The sequence below is a fragment of the Rhinopithecus bieti genome, unplaced genomic scaffold, assembly GCF_001698545.2.
Source record: "Rhinopithecus bieti isolate Rb0 unplaced genomic scaffold, ASM169854v2 scaffold_3041, whole genome shotgun sequence".
In the NCBI taxonomy this organism is placed as follows: domain Eukaryota; kingdom Metazoa; phylum Chordata; class Mammalia; order Primates; family Cercopithecidae; genus Rhinopithecus; species Rhinopithecus bieti.
The window spans coordinates 3676819-3694436 of NW_016804262.1; the positions used below are offsets into that span (position 1 = coordinate 3676819).

At 36.7% G+C, this 17618-nt stretch overlaps 1 protein-coding gene across 1 annotated transcript in view; it reads right to left on the minus strand.

Annotated features, from left to right (window-relative positions):
* Positions 1-5135: 5135 nt before the first annotated feature.
* The window catches only part of ITPRID2 (ITPR interacting domain containing 2), a 31948-nt gene continuing 19465 nt past the window's right edge, over positions 5136-17618 (minus strand). Inside the window, exons 9-16 of the mRNA XM_017867430.1 lie at positions 17519-17557; positions 14227-14315; positions 11739-12950; positions 9141-9218; positions 8934-9061; positions 8374-8524; positions 7168-7233; positions 5136-5886 (exon numbers count right to left, since the gene is read on the minus strand). Of these exons, the coding sequence (XP_017722919.1) occupies positions 5401-5886; positions 7168-7233; positions 8374-8524; positions 8934-9061; positions 9141-9218; positions 11739-12950; positions 14227-14315; positions 17519-17557 (2249 nt within the window). The 3' untranslated portion in view covers positions 5136-5400. The remainder of the gene's footprint in view (positions 5887-7167; positions 7234-8373; positions 8525-8933; positions 9062-9140; positions 9219-11738; positions 12951-14226; positions 14316-17518; positions 17558-17618) is intronic.

Genomic DNA, 17618 nt, shown 5'->3' on the forward strand with positions numbered 1-17618 from the left:
TGTACCCGAGAGCTTAAAGTATAATAATAATAAAAAAAAAAAAAAAAAAAGCAAATAGCATTCAATTTCTTAATTTCACCTTCATGTGAATCTCCCTGCAATACAGAGAGGGAGTGGGGAATCGAGTCCATCTATCATCCAACCCAGATCAGACTCTGACGACTGGTCTAGAATCATTCAGCTAACTAGATTACAAATATCACAATTCATAAAGTGAGGACATTAGAAAATGTTATTTCATAAATTAAAAAACTTCTAGTAAATACTTTACCTCATGTCAAAAAAATAATCTGGAAGGACTTCTTAAATGTTTTTAGTATTATCTAACTTTGTAAGGTAATCAGCAGAGACATATGTGCTCTCACTGCTGAGAAAATCCTTTAGAGGCAAAATAATATACAAGTATATTGCCTGTTTATGCCAACTGACAGCAAGGTATCTAAAGACATTTTGTTCTAACCTAACACACACATTTTAAATGGGAAGAAGAAATTATCATTTAGTACGATTTATTTTAAAACATAAAAAACATCCTCAAAACAACCATAAACTCTAAAAAAATAACTTTTTCTTTAGTTTCATGGTATCATTGCCACCCGTCTAAGCTTTTGTTTCCCATATACATATAGGGTATGAGGATATACAGTTCATTTTATTGTTGGAAAAGGCAAATAGACCTGAGGCAATGACAATTCCATCAGGACTTTCTTCTCCAGATGTCCAAACGCTTACATATGCCATCTCCACCTTTTCTAATGATACAGCATCACTTTTAAATAGCCCTTTGTGAAAGCTATAAATGTGTATTTCCTGAAATAAAGTGATAATGTGTTCCCAAATAAGCACTCGAGATACTCTCAACCAGCTTTTAAAAATTCTACGTTTCCAGTTTCCTGTCAGCCAAATTGATTTATTTCCTAAAATGTTCCTAAGTACATCTCAAACACATCTTAACTGTTATCTTTCCAAAAATGGCCCTGTATTAGTCTATCATGCAAAACTGGTACACAATACATAGATTTATACATAGCTATTTAAAGAAACAAAACACTCCTTAGCTACCAACCATCTGTACTAGAATATATTTAAATAGTGTAAGCTTTTCACTTTACCTTTTATCAATATTTCTAAACCTTAAACATCATCAAAAGATTTTGAAGCACATAGCACTTCAGATTTACTTTTCAAACAAGTATGTGTTGGATACAAATATTATAAAAACCAGAATCTCTTAGTCACAGTATATAAACAGAAATACAATATACTGAATTACAACCACTGCAATTCTATGTTCACAAAACAATGAATATAGTCTTTCCAGTCCTGCTATCAATGCAATATGGCCATTTTATTATATCTCATTATTCTTCATCACTCAAAAAAACAAACTAGCCAAACTATATTCTTGACAAACCAGAAATGTGTGTCAAACTTTTTTGGGAGTACAGGCATGACTGGAGTAAAGTATAAAAGAATCTCTACCATCAAGTATGATATAATCTCAATGGACACAAAATGAACACTGTTTCATAAAATATCTTCCTTATTTATTTTTGAGACAGAGTCTTGCTGTGTCACCCAGACTGGAGTGTAGTGGTGCAATCTCAGCTTACTGCAACCTCTGCCTCCCAGGTTCAAGTAATTCTCCTGCTTTAGCCTCCCGAGTAGCTGGGATTACCACCACACCTGGCTAATTTTTGTATTTTTAGTAGAGACGGGGTTTCGTCATGTTGGCCAGGCTGGTCTTGAACTCATGACCTCAGGTGATCCGCTCGCCTTGGCCTCCCAAAGTGCTGGGATTACAGGCGTGAGCCACCGCACCTGTTCGGTTTCATAAAATACTAAAGGAAAAATAATTTAAGAATTCATTAATGACATAATAACAGAAGAAATTCTGGTAAATGAGAGACTAGTGTGGGCTAGAATTCTCAGAGAATGGTAGCTTTTACATGGTATGCCACAACAAAGAAAGAACAATTTCAGATGACAGTGGAGATAGAAAACTCTGTAGCAAGATGGTCTCAAATGAGAGGGGATTATAATGGAGGCTGACTGCCAAGACAGTTCCCTCTAGAGAGCAGAAGGGAATCAGAATAGGAAGGGTGAGGTCAGATGGAAGGTGTACTGTGAGCTCCTTCAGCGAGCAGGTCAGGTCTCATTTATCAGTGTATCTCAGCATACAGTAAGAACTCAGTGAAGTGTCTGAATGAATGAATCAATGAGAGAGTGAGAAAGCTCAAGGGCAAGAGACAGTATCAGACACAGAAAGGAAGAGAAAGCAGAAAAACAAGCAAACTATAAATAAAATGGCCCTGAAAATGATACAATGTCTTTAATAATTTATTGAAGGAATAAGTGTATGGACAAATAATTTAGTTCTAAAGTCTCCCATGCTATGGAGAGGTTAGAAGGATTAGAATTGAGGAAACTCCCCTGGGATGGATGGTAAAATTACCTTTATGAGCACAATTTCCAAAAAAATGCAGGCTAAATACAGACTACCTGAGATTGTGAAAGGCATGCTTATTGACAATACAAAAAGACTGACTTCAAGTCTTAAGTATGGGGGAACGCATTCACTTATTATGCATCTATTGAGTGCCTACTAAGTGGCAGCTATTACAACAAGTGATCACTAAAAGAAATTTCCATAAGAATACATGAGTAAGCTGTGTATTTATCAAAATACATGGGTAAAACATGTCAGATATGTTCTAATAAAGATCCCAAAAGGCATGAACCAAGTCTATGAACTTCAATTAACAAAGAACTCTCTAAACACAAAGCAATCTATGTTTACTCTTTGACATTTAATTTTGCTGAATTGGCTTCTGTGGGCATGTATTCATTCATCCTATTAAGTAATCTTTTTATTTACACACATTTATACATTTTTAAAGTAACTGCAAACAGTTTCAGGCCACTGATCACATACATCACAGATGACCTGGGCAAATTTTAAGACAGTGTGTACTTTTTTCCTACTACAACGCACATGCAGAAAAGAGGTATCTTTAACATGACAAAAGTTTAGCTATGTAATGAGTGTGTTAAATATTTGTCTGCAAAGACTTTCAATGCTGTCCTTCAAAAAAAGAATTCTACTGTATTAACACGTTATAAATGATGAAAACGCTCTTTTCAAAAACTCACTTAATGGTACAATGAAAGAAACAAAGGCCTGACAGATACCATTGTTCTCATGCATCCATGAATGCAGTAAGAAAACTTTCCTGAAAGTGCCTGCCAAACATGCTTAATCCTCACCTGCAAAACTGTTCAACCCAAGATTAAATCTTGCCTTTCTGAATGGTGGCTTTGTTAATGGGATTAGGGGCTCAGATCTGCTAGGAAGACAGAATCTAATTTAATTTTCTTGGTAGCTGTACACCAAGATTCAAAAAAAAATTGGAATTTAGTAGAATATGTTTTAGGTAAAAGTTTACCAATTTGAATGACTGGAATAAAATCCAACCTAAATTTAAATACTTTATAAACAAACAGAAAACTATTGTAACTAAGAAAATATTAACATAAATTATTTTTTAAATTATAACTGGCATTAAACTAATTTATCTATTAAATGTGCTTTTAAAGTACTTCAAAATAATTTGTTTTCTTAAGTACAACAATACTCCTCTTATGCCTTGCTTGATCTATACATATTTTGCTGGGTAGGTCCTTTGTAGAGAGGAAAAGAATAAACGTTAAACCCAACTTCCTCAAGACAATGCCAAATTCAGAACTAAGTAGTTTCTAATTAATGGTTTAAATAAATTCTGAAAAATTCTTTGAACATTTGCCTTGCATGTCAGTTTAAGTGTCTGCAAATTATAAAATCTTCCATATTTAAAGAGAGGTTCTTTTAAATGATTAATTCTCTAGGACCAAGGCAGCCTAATGGGAATAACTAAATTTTCCCTATGCTATGTCTCATAAGCCAAAGAATCAATGTTCTAGTCTGAAATGAATACTTTATTCTTAGGAAATCACCTCCAGGACGCATCACACCATTAAAATTCTAAAAATGAGGATTCAAGTGTGCACTGAATGGAGTATTTGTGCTAAAAGAGCAATATAAAGTTTTCAAAGAAAACTTTCATACCAAAGCAAGCTAAGGGGAACAAAGACATCACATTTCTAGAAAAAAAAAAGTTACCTTAAAACCCGCTTCCTCAGTTAGCAAATGTAGTGTGGAGAAGAATAATTACATAATTTCACTCAAAAACTGATCTTTGATATAAAACATGTAAATAGGAATGGATTACTAATCATAGACACACCTGACTGAGTAGGGTGAATGCTGAGTTTGCTAAACATTAGGCAGCCACAACCAACTTACAAAAATAATTACATTTGTAGGAAAAATAAATGTATAGAATTAAGACCTTTTAAACATTTAGTTGGTAGAGTCATATCATGAAAATAAATTACAGACATGAAGTCTTCTACTATAATGCTTGTTTTGAAATGTGATTTGTTTCAACATAAATGAAATATTAGAAAGCTGCATATATGGCAAATTTCACATTTGCTTATGTACAATTTAATCCACAGGATACTACAGGTAAACAGAGATAATTGCATTGAGCTGTTTAAACGATATATTCTATTCCTTCCTATTACCTGATCTCAGTGCAAAAAACATTTATTTTACTAATTTTCTCAACCTTTGAACTTTCACTACTAATCATATGTAATTTTCTTTTGCAGTTCTTTTGGTCATCCATAACTATGGTAATTCTTCAAGTTCTTAAGCTGCTATCACTTAGGGCAAACCCTCTTCTCTTAATATATTTTGATTTTTGAACAAATAACACCAAACCAAATCAATCTATTTACACGTATTAAAATCACAAAATCATTTTCTCCTATCAATTGAAATTATAAAATGCAGTTTCTTTTTTTTTTTTTAAACATGGAGTCTCGCTCTGTTGCCCAGGCTGGAGTGCAATGGCGTGATCTTGGCTCACTGCAACCTCCACCTCCCGGGTTCAAGAGATTCTCCTGCCCTAGGCTCCCAAGTAGCTGGGACTACAGGCACATGCCACCATGCCCGGCTACAAAATGCAGCTTTTAATCTTTGAAGAGATCTAAACTGTAATTCCTCATTTTGTAGATGTGGAAACAAGAGATCCAAAGAGTATGTTGTATGTTTGAGTCCTTCACACATCTTTTTCACCAAAGTGAACACGGAGAACTGTCATTATTTCACATTAGAGTATGAAATTTGCAGAAATGCCATTACAAATATATCTTAATTGATACAAACTTGATCAATAGGAAAGCTAATTTAAAAGCTCTGTGAAAATTATTGAATACAGTGAATCAAAAGAACATCCTGTAAATAATTAATATTCAAACAAAATCTCCTCTAACACATACCTCCAAATAAATGAATTAAACATAGATTTTACCCACCTCCCGTATGACTTGCTGCAACTCATCTTGCTCCACATTTTTATGCATTTCCTCAGCAGCTGGCATTAATGGGAGTTTTCCATGCCTTTCTTCCACTTCAGATTTAGGTCCTACAACTTCTGGGGCTTCTTCAGCTGCATCAACTTCCTCAGAACTTTCCAAATCTGGAGGTGTCTGCACAGAGCCTGTTCTAGAAGGAGCTGTTGGCGTTAGAGCCACCGATGCTCGGAATACTTTCTTCCTTGCCACTAATGGGGTTTTGGGTTTGCCCACTGAGGCAGCAGAAGGTACTCCAGTTCTTCTATTAGCATGAGAGGGACCAGAACATACAGAAGATGATTCTGATGTTGCTTGGGAAAAAACAGATTCTGAGCTTTCTCCAGGAGGAATTTCAAATCCCATTTCTCCAAGTCCCAGGCCCAATTCAGACTTCAGGTATGACTGCTCCTGCATCAGTTCAGTGACCTGGAGATCATAAAAAAATGTTATTCTTCTCTCTTGGAATTAAGATTGGTAGCTTAAAAGGTTAAAGTCCTGGTTGTTGTTATTGCCTAAAATCATGTAATTTGTAAAGACATAAATCTATTCCATTAATTTAGTAACTACTCAATTTTATTTGCAAAAGTGGTAAGTAAAATGTAAATTCCTATTGAGATGAAGCAACAAAACAGGTGAACAGAATACATAGTGGAATGAAATTTTACTTGTTACCACCAAGGTGTCCAAATCACTTGTAAGGAAGAGTAACTAGTGAAAAATAGTTACTCATAGTGCTTTTGCCCCCAAATGAACCAATCTGTCTAACACAATAAAGTCAGATTTCTGTTAAAAACGTGGTCATGTTACAGCTCTAACTACCTAAAGAACCCAGGATGATACTGTGAAAGCACATTTCTCCTGAAGTGTAAATTAAAAATCAATTTTTTTTTTTTTTTGAGATGAAGTCTCACTGTCACCCATGTTGGAGTGCAATGGCTTGATCTCAGCTCACTGCAACCTCCACCTCCTAGGTTCAAGCAAGTCTCCTGCCTCAGCCTCCCAAGTAGCTGGGATTACAGATGCCTGCCACCATGCCCAGCTAATTTTGTATTTTAGTAGAGATGGGGTTTCATCATGTTGGCCAGGCTGGTCTTAAACTCCTGAACTCAGCTGATCCACCTGCCTCAGCCTCCCAAAGTGCTGGGATTACAGGCATGAGCCACCATACCTGGCCTATTATTTTTTAACGACAGGGTCTTGTTGTGTCACTCAGGCTGGAGTGCAGTGGCACAATCATAGCTCACTGTAGCCTTGAGCTCCTGGCCTCAAGCGATCCTCCCACCTCAGCCTCCTGAGTACCTGGGACTACAGGCACATATCAACATGCCTGGCTAATTTTTAAATTTTCTGTAGAGAAAGGGTCTTTTGTTGACTAGGCTGGTCTCAAACTCCTGGCTTGAAGCAATCTTCCCAACTCAGCCACTTAAATAAAGTGCTGGGATTACAGGCATGAGCCACTGTACATGCTTTTTATGGTGCATTACCTCCTTTAGTCAGAAAGATAAATCACTATTGTAATTAAGGTGGCTGTCTAGTGGCTTCAGACAGCAATGGACTTTCAAAGGGGAAAGTCACTTCCAATCAACTATAATTTATCAAATTATGTATTTAAAACAAACATATATTTCATCTAAACTAGGGAAACTATGTGTCTGTGAAATGTTGTATCATTCCCTTCCCCAGTGATTTAAGAGAAAAGAAGCTTACTGGTTCCATTACATTCAATGGAGAAGGGCATGACAAGTTATCAGCGCTTCTACTGCCACACATTCCCTGAAAAGGTAAGAACAATAGATATATGTGTATGTGTGTATATATATATATACATGCATATATAATTATAATGTACATATATTTTTTTCAAATTGCAAGACTTTCATAATAAAATTAATTGGCTAATTAAATGCCTGGAAGCATCCCTTTATGTCACAAAGGTTACCCTCAAGTGTCACAGATCCCATAAAATGCATTATTGTGAGTTAAAACTTATACAATATGCAAAGAGGATGTTCTAGTTCTCCCCCGTCACCAACACACACTTCTCAGAATGATAAATCAAAATCAAATCATGTTGAAAAGTACATTCATTAGCAATATAGAACATTCTTAGTCTATACTATACATATATGTGTGCTTATACACAAATGTTTATTCTACTTCATTTGTAGTATATATACACATAAGTGTATGTGTGTATATTCAGGCCATTTCTTTTTAACAAAATCAAATACATTGTTAAGGTAAAGAATAATAATTCACTACTTCAGCATTTCAAAGCAACATATTCTACAACTTCAAAGATATTTGCAAAAATAAGAATACAACTGTTGAAGTTCAAATGTCATGGAAAGAAACATTAGAAGTATGAAAAGTGGTACAAAAGATACTTCTTTTATTCTCTTGGATAGATATCTATATATTTAGAAAAATATTATAATATATATATTAAAATAAATATACAGTACCATTGATTCCTTTAAAAACATATGGAATAAGATCCAAAATAGAAAAGTTTAAAGGGAATGCTTTTATTTAAAGGCGAGAAAAAAAAACTGAGCAAAATACATATCTGTGCTCTCTGCAGTTACATGCAACAATTAAAATTTACATTAGTCATATGTTAATTCACTATCATTTTTCCTTTAAAAACACTCAACTTTTGTATTAACCCTTATTCTTTCCATTTATTAAAATTTATCATTAAAATTTTTCAACATATTTCTAAATATACTATTTATGACAATTATTACAAACTGTACAATCAACTGGTTTGTGGGAAAGCTCCTTAAACAGTATGCATGCTTTTAATACCATTAAAATAAATGACTTGAAATGAAGGCACAAGTCCTAAATTATTAGAACATTATAAATAAACCTTTGGTGAAAACTCTGACCACCCTCCAGGTAGCGTACCATGAGTGTAGAGGAGCGGAAGGGTGAAGGCATGCGCACAGCACGAAGCTGCTCCTCCAGGCCCAGGAGGCGCTCCTCCAGCTGCAGTTCCAGGTCCTGAAGTTCCATTCGGACTGAATTTCTCAAACTCTGGAGCTGATCAACTTCAAACCTATTGGTATGGTGAAGGGCACAAAGTTTGAAAAATGCAGTTTGGAGATTCCTCATCACAAATCTTTCAACAACTACTATATGCTAACAGAAGGTACAGAAATCTCAGGTTCTATAAATTAGTACAATATCAACTACAATAGGTATATCCACAAGGATATTGGTCTTTCTTCCCCCTTCCTCTCACAAATATCTCAAACACTGGAAAACTGGTTACAATCACCCTTAGGATACTGAAGGCACACAAGTTTACTTAGTAAAACACTATGACTAATTTTATCTACACTGGTTCACAAAATGGATACAAGGTACACAGCAGTAGAATCAAAACCTACTTTTAAAAAATATAAGTTGAAAAGACTTTGAATGAAAAGCTTTTTGAGGAGTGCTAAGACAAAATGAACTTTTACCTTTCCTCCTCAGTCATATGATGATAAACCATGGTTTGCTGACGCAGCATTGCCAATTCTAAATCCATCATTTGTGTTCTAAACAAATTCAGGCTCCGCCTCATTACCTGGAGCTCCTGAAAAGTATTCTAGAATGCAATAAAACAAAATTACACTTCTAAATTCTACAAATTATTTTGAAACACAAAGATGTAAGTAAGAACTTACTTCATAAAGAGGTAGAACAGATGATTTCTGAGTACTATATGGAGCAGCAGCAAGATCAGGTCCTCTCATCATAGGGTACTTCAAAAAAGTAAAAGTAGGATTAAAATCAATGTTAAAGTGAATACTTCCAAATCACTTAAAGGGTTAAAAGGCTGAATGTGGAGCCTACATATTTTTCTCGTTAAGACAAAAGGATCTAAAAAACCTTCATATTGTAAGCAGGAAAAAAGAAATCAGTTTCCAATGACACCTATTACTGCTAGCTGTTCCGGGTATAAGTCAATCTATGTGGGAGGAGGAGGCGAAGGAACATACATAGTTCACAGCAAAAGTGAAAAAAAAAAAACAAAATCAAAATGCAAAAATGTGTAGAAGTCATTGCAAATATCATCATGAGAGTAGAGTGATTATTATACTCCCTGGAGAGAGTAGCAAGCAATCGTCGTTGTCTTTCTTAGACATCTCAGCATTTCCTATATGCCACTATTTTAGGCAGTGAGATAAAAACATAAAAGGTATTCCCAGCCTTCAGGTGTTCTCAGAGTGTAAAGAAAAATAAAGGAAATGTTGTAAAATGGTAATACTGTGGAAGGAGTGCTATGATGGACACACAAAAATTCATATTACATGAACTTTCCCAAAAGTGGTGACACTACTTGAACTGAGCCTTAACAGTAAGTAGGGCTTGATTATGCAAAGAAAGGCAAAGGCTGGGTGATCTAGGTTAAAAAAAAAAAGTGGCTTGCAGTCCCAGCACTTTGGGAGGCCAGGGCAGGAAGATTACTTAAGCCCAGGAGTTCAAGGCTGCAGGGAGCCGTGATCACACCACTGTCTCCAGAACTCCATGTGGGCGACAAACAGAAACTTCATCTTTTCATTAAAAAACAAAACAAAACAAAACAAAACAAAACAAACAGCATGTGCAGATACCTAAGAACACACAACTGTTTAGAGCCCTGTGCATAGTCCTTCAGGATGGCTGAAACACACAGCTAAGGAATGAGGCTGGAGAGATAGTTAAGTTGCACATCATAGAAAGCATCTGTCCACTAGTGTGGGGTGGGGTTGGCGTGGGGAGATTTATTAGCTGAGTTATTGCTGGGACATCCAGGAGAGACAGACCACAGCTGGAGCAGAAGAACAAGGTGGCCTAGAAAGATGCACCACGGTACTGGTGGACAGGGCCCTGGAAATCCCCAGCTTGACATAATTACAGCTGCGAAGTTAAACATCTCCGTCACAGACAGAACCATATTTTGTAAGGAAGAACAAGAAACACCCACATTCTGAAATTGTCCCCATTCAGAAAACAGTTAGGGGACAATTGTCATGAGGATAAAACTTAGTTAGGAGAAGGTATATCTTATTATGACTTGAGAAGTTACACCTTTGATTTTTACTTTCCAGGTGGCTCCCTGTCTACTATGTCACGATAAGAGGTTTATTAGATTCATTCTAGGCCTCCTGACTCCTTATTGAATGCTCTCATGACTATATTACTTTGTCATTTTCTTCAATTCTTCAATTGTCTAAATATGATTTGTTCAGAGAGAATGTTCAAGAAAACGTAAAAAGCATAACTGAAGACAACTTACTTATTTTCAAAGCTTTTTTGGGAAAATTATTTCCAGTCCACTAACAAATCTGAGAATGACTTTAAAAGTGACAAGACGGCCGGGCGCGGTGGCTCAAGCCTGTAATCCCAGCACTTTGGGAGGCTGAGACGGGTGGATCACGAGGTCAGGAGATCGAGACCACCCTGGCTAACACGGTGAAACGCCGTCTCTACTAAAATACAAAATTAGCCGGGCGTGGTGTCGGGCGCCTGTAGTCCCAGCTACACGGGAGGCTGAGGCAGGAGAATGGCATGAACCCGGGAGGCGGAGCTTGCAGTGAGTGGAGATCGCACCATTGCACTCCAGCCTGGGCGACAGAGCGAGACTCTGTCTCAAAAAAAGAAAAAAAAAAAAAAAAGTGACAAGACATACAGAGCATTTTAAATCAAATCCACACTTTACCTGATTTGTTATTTTCTGGTCTGGAGTAGTTCCAGTCTCTGAGTCCAGTGGAAGTAGACTAACTCTGTGCACAGCATCGAGGGTCAGGAGGTGAAGGGGAAAGCTTAGTCAGAGAGCTACGAGCAGAACCAGGAGAACGTGGTGCCACAGAAGCCAACAGGGAGAAAACTTGGAAAAGGAAAAGGTAGTCAACATGTTCAAACAGTAGAGAAAAGGAGAGAAAGAACTTTGAGAGGGAAGATTTTTTAATAATAGAAATGGCTTGACAAAGATTCTAGCCTAAAACAAAGACAATGGACGGTAGACTAAAAATGGGAGGATAATTAATGAGCAAAATCTCTCCTCTCGGAAAGGAGACAGACTTAAGAGCAGAGAAATCGACTTTGATCAGGATTAGTTACAACTTCTCCCTTGAAACAGAAGGGAAGATAGAAAAGGAAGACAGATGCAGATAAGTTTAGACATGTCAGAAAATAAAGCAGAGGTAGTTCATACTTGATGTGTCTTAGCTTCTCTGTGAATTAAAAAGTGCTCAGAGCAGTAAAAGAAAAAAGCTAATAAAGATAACTTTTTCTCATACCTGTGAAAGATTCTGCAGTGAGTTTCTAATATCGTGTAATACTCTTCGCAACTGCATTTCTATGGCTGAAGGAGGATTCACAGAGCACGCTCGGTAAGGGTAGGTGGCATGTCTATGTGAGTAAGGACACCCGAAAGGGGAAGCGAAGGCGCTACAGGTAGCCCCTGATATGTTGGGAACACTGTGAGTGCTCAGAGTTCTTGTGTGCTCACACAGGGGCCTTTCTTGCCACTCAGAGTGGATGGAGTGAAGGGAGCAGGTAGACTGAGACATTGGTGGTGGAGCAAGCCGGGAACAGGTAGGAGTCCTTCCATGGTGGCACTCCTCCACCCGTGGCACCTCACTCTGGGGGGCTTCTTCTTTCTTCACAGATGATGGAGAAATGAAAATGGTCGATTTCACTAAAGACTGACCATCATGTTCCATCACCCCCTTTTCCAATTCCTGCTCCTCTTCGGGTGTGTACTTATAGGTGAAGGAAGGTGGGCTGCATCTGGTCTCCTTTCCTGGAGATAGTCGAACATTGACAGAGGACACAACCCTTACTGGGCTCAATAAGGTGGTTGGTAAAGACTGAGACCTTCTTAGAGGATAGCCAGCTTTTGCAAATAAGTACCTTTGTTTTAACAAATCTTTTGATTTTAGCAGGCTACGCCCTATCCTTTGATGAGACAGAGTGCAAACCTTCATTTGAGCTCTTTGCAAAGCTGTATTAACTCTGTCCACGGAAGAGGGAGGCCCAGTTGTATTTTCAGAGCTCATATCACTGCATTTAGTTTCAATAGAAGCCAAGGATTTCAGAATATGGTGTGTGGTATACTGAGTAAATTCACATTCACTGCTTTTATCCACATCACTTTCAGCACTTGCGTCCCTCAGTAGCTCTACTGTCTCTGCTGGAAACAAATCCTCTTCCACTTCAGTAACTTCAGTAACATGATCCCCTGAACTACAGGTGGACTGTTTAGTTCCTAGATTCTCAATGGTCTTGCACTGAGGGAAATCCTGGCTACCTGATTTTCTTTTGTCTGCAACTGCTGCTGCCTTCTCTAGTCCCTTCTGAAGAGGGATGAGAGACTCCTCTTCTGATTCATTAAAATAAGGCTGGTCTTGTGCTGTTGGTGTGGCAAGGTCTTCACCAAGTGATGTAACTGTTGTCTCACTGTCACAACTATCAGCACTACTCCCCATAGCCTGCAAGGACTCCTGAACCTGTGAAAAGAAAACAGGTGGAAAGATGAAGAATATATGTAAGAAGAGTCATTAACAAAATACCAAACCAACATGGTGCTTCTATAATTTCACTGTGTCCACTGCAGTTATGGCCCTGCTGTTGCTCAAAATTGTTTTATTGCCCCTGAGCAGCAACTACATCCCTCCTTCCTCTCACTTTCTCACAAAGACTATTTCAGAACTTCACTGTTTTCCTAAAATTCCCTTTCCAACAACCTCCCTCTTTCCTTTCAATACCACACACTGACTCATAGAGAAAATGGACAAACATTTCCTAATGTTCTTCCCCAATATCTATAAACTTCCTTGTATCTTTCCCCATCATTCCCTCCTTCTCTCCTTTCTGAAAGGAAACTCAAAGCGAACCGCTCCAATCTGGGTTCCCGATCAATATCCTCTCCAAGAGCAGGGTCTCTCTCCAGTTTCATCTCGGATTTTTCTGAACCAATTCTTCTCTTACAGTTCTTTCCCTTAGCTGAACACCTTCCCCAAGTCATTCCATGTTATTATAAAAGACAAAAAGACCCCTCACTCTTAAGCTATCATTCATACTTGAAAAACAGTCAACGTTCCTATCTTTTCTTCCATACCTTCTGAAAGTTTCTCCTTCATCTCCCAGTATTTCTGTTCACTTATTCTTTCCCAGTGACCTTAGATATACCTCCTGTCTGTTTACCCCTTAAATGCTATGTTCCTAAAAGCTCTTTGGGAGTTTTCTCATCCCAATTTTCTTTAGAATTTGCTTAAAAATGTTTCAAATGCTTCTTGTGTGCATTCTGTGTACTCTACACATAGACTATACGTTTCTTGACGATAAAGATGCGCCTGTTCTCTGGGTTATCTCACACAGCCTAGTGTAAAAATCAGTATAACACTCAGCAAGCTATAGGTCCACAATTAATGTCAGTTATTAAACAGGCAAAACAATTACTGTAAAATAGTGAAATACAATGATGGTTAAAAAAATAAGAAAAACAACAGACAAAACAAATTAATGATCACAATAATCTCTGTTTACTGGTGGTCCAAAAATTAAGGGTAAGATAGATATTTTAAAAAAATATTCAGAGAGAACAATTAATGAAATCTAAAATTTATAGTCAAATGCTTAGATAACATCTACATGCCAGGAGTTTTGTTCTGTCACTTGAAAAATAAAGATTACACAGACTCAATATTAAAATATATAGTAATAGAAAAATTGCCTTAAAATGAGGAAGTTAATCATAGTGCCTATTAGAACAGAAAATTTTACCTGAAGATGATTAAGGGATAGGCAGTCTGCAGAATCTTCAGCAAAACCACTGCTATCAGAATGCTGACTTGCAGTACGTAATAGATGATCTATGAATTTAAAAAGTGGCTATAAAAAACTACCAAATAAGACTTTACAGAGAGCAATATTACTACAGATATATGATTCCCAGCAGATATAAGACACACAATATTTGAATGCTTCTTAGAAAAGTATGCATTACTTATGCAAAATTATGGCTTCAAAGTACAGGAGGTAACTGAAATTCAAACAAAAACTGTATCAGCTCTTCTATCATAATCTCTCAGTATTCGCTCATTATTTAAGCTCTGATTATAATCTATTTTGGTAAATCCAATCAATGTCTTACCCTTGGAGGAAAACTGGATGAAGTAAAAGATGGCTCTAATAAAAACAGAAGTCCCAAAGTAAACTATTTCCATTATGTAAATATGTAAAGATATTTGGGAGGTAAATTTAGAAGTTCAAATAGAGAGTATAGTGTGTAAAGATTTCTATTATCTTCCCCATTTAAAAAATACAATTAGGGCTGGGCATGGTGGCTCACGCCTGTAAGCCCAGCACTTTGGGAGGCCGAAAGTGCTCCCAAATGGATCACGCTCAGGAGATCGAGACCATCCTGGCTAACACAGTGAAACCCCATCTCTACTAAAAACACAAAAAATTAGCCGGGCGTGGTGGTGGGCGCCTGTAGTCTCAGCTACTCGGGAGGCTGAGGCAGGAGAAGGGTGTGAACCTGGGAGGCGAAGCTTGCAGTGAGCCAAGATTGCGCCACTGCACTCCAGCCTGTATGACAGAGCAAGACTCTGTCTCATGAAAAAAAAAAAAAACACAATAAAGGGTAGTACGTTAAATAATCTGAAATGCAAGCATACTTAAATGTCTCTGGTGTTTTACGATGTTTTAAATGATGCAAATGTATAAGGTATGAAACAATTATTTCATAACAATTACATAAAACTCAACCAAATAGGTTCAACTACAACACAATACTGTTAATCTTATAAAATGTTTCTGCTTATTTTTCTGCCTCGAAATTCTAATTCCTGGTTGGTGTGACATATAAATAATGTTTTACACAAGTAAAAAGGCCAACTAAGCATAGTAAGTATGTTCATATTCCATCCACACTACAACTACCACAATGGGAGAGACTGTACAGTTCTTACATTCATCAAGGCAGAAGCTTCAAGAGACAGCAAAGTTCTGCAGAACTTCAAAAGCAAAAGGCTAAAGTGTGCTTGCCAAAACCATATTAATTTAAGATATGAACCACATAGAAAAAGAGCCAGATAATATAATTAAATAAAATTTAAAATCTATTAAAGTCAACTTGGTTTGAAAAACACCCCACAGTAGACTCAGTTTCCATGGAATAATGTTAGCTCATTAAAAATTTAGACTAATTCTGTAATATCATTTTGATAGTAACAAGACTGCAAAATGAAATATAAGGAATTATTCCATATCCTTGATAAGCCTTGGTAATTGGAATACTTGTGAAACTAAACTGCAATAAGCTGTTACCGCCAGTACTGATAAGGGATTATATTACTTGGTAAAATGATTAACATCTTATGCTACAGCAGTTATCACTATAATTATGTATTTTCATGTCTTTAGATTGTGAGCCTTCTGAAGGCAGAAACTATTCTTCTTTGTATCCCAGTACCTAGAATAAGCTGACAATAAATGTTTGCTGAGTCAATCAATGATACCTATTTTCTTAAAGCAACAAAAGAATAATGCAGTCATTTAAATGATTTAGAAGTGAAACTGTCTATCTGGCTGGGCAGGGGCAGGTGCCTGAGAACACAGGGAAATATTCAGAGAGAAAGCAGCCAGAGTGAACAGCTCTGACTGGTTCTCTCTGCTAAGGTCTGTTTTATCTGCAGGACAGTAGAGTCTGTGCCAAGTTCACCTCACAGTTGTTAAGCCCTGTCTAAGTACATACAGTTTAAGGTCATAAAGTATGTAGACTGCTTAGACTTCAGAGCAGTTTTGGGGCAATGGGTAAAACAAGGAGGCCTGGGTTCAAGTTCTTTCTGTGTTCCTCATCATAAGCAATAGCTTCTCTCCTCTGCAAAATGAGATAATTATAATTCTTCTATCTATCTCACAGGACTACTTCAGAAACTAAGTAGAATGTAGGGGAAACTATTTTGTAAACCATAAATCACAATCTAGGTTCTTCAGTCAGACATTTCTGTTTCCAAAAACACAGTTCTTAACAGAAAAAGGTGGAACTAAAAAAAAAAGATTAGATCTCTGTCCTGAAGATACAATATATGATTTCTAATTAAAAACTAGGAAGTTAGAGGAAACATTAAAGTGAGAAAAAAATCTGGAAACTGTCTAGTATCATCATAAAGACACTGAACAACCGTCTATCTACTATCTGCTAGACTAAAGAAAATATTGTAAGTCCTCTTTAATAAGAAAAATGTTGAACTTTTCCCAACATATCTACTGAATGCTAACTTGTAACATACATTAAGTCATTAAACCTCTCTGGGCTTCAGTATGTAAATCTTGGACTGGATTTGAGATTAAGATAATTTTAATTTTAAAAGTCCTATTACCAAACTGCTATATGCACTTGTACTAAACTTTTTGAAGCAAATATATTACCACTGTTTCTAACTCTGCAGTTATGATCTAAGATACTTACACGGGATATAGGCTACTTTTCAAAATGATGAAAACACTATGTTGTTCTCTCTTCTCTCTCATGCACACAAACACACAGAACCATTTTACTGTTAATTTATAAAAATCTGACTGAGAAAAGGAAAAAACCCAGATATGAATATAACCCACATCCAATCATTCCTACCACAGGAATCTGGCTCTTAAAACATCTTAATTTTATTGTTTTCTTATCCTCCTTTTAATGCATGGCAAGCTGCTTTTTCCAATGTATCCTCTGTGTACCCATCTAAAGCAAAGACTTCTTGATGACCATGAACTCAGTTCAGAAACACATACATAAATTTACGAACTTACAAGGGGAAGAAAATTAAATAGTAAAGTTCATTTTGAGTCTAACCAGATCTGCAGTGACCTAGTGAGAGTGAAGCTCTTGTTTCTTAATACCATATTGCAATAAAAGAAAAAAAAATTATGCAAATTGTCTCCTGTGAAGTAATTTCAGAGATCAGGAGACAACAAACATGTAATTTCCTATTCTAGGAACATACATACGAATCTTTGTTTAAAAAAAAACAGGGTGGTTCAGCATGTGTAAAGTTTCAAAAATAAACAGTCCTACCTTCAGTAGTCATTTTCACCTCTTCCTCTTTCCCTTTCTCTAAAGCTCAAAAGCTTTGTAAATCCAAAGATCAGAATTTTTTTTTTTTTTTTTTTTTTTT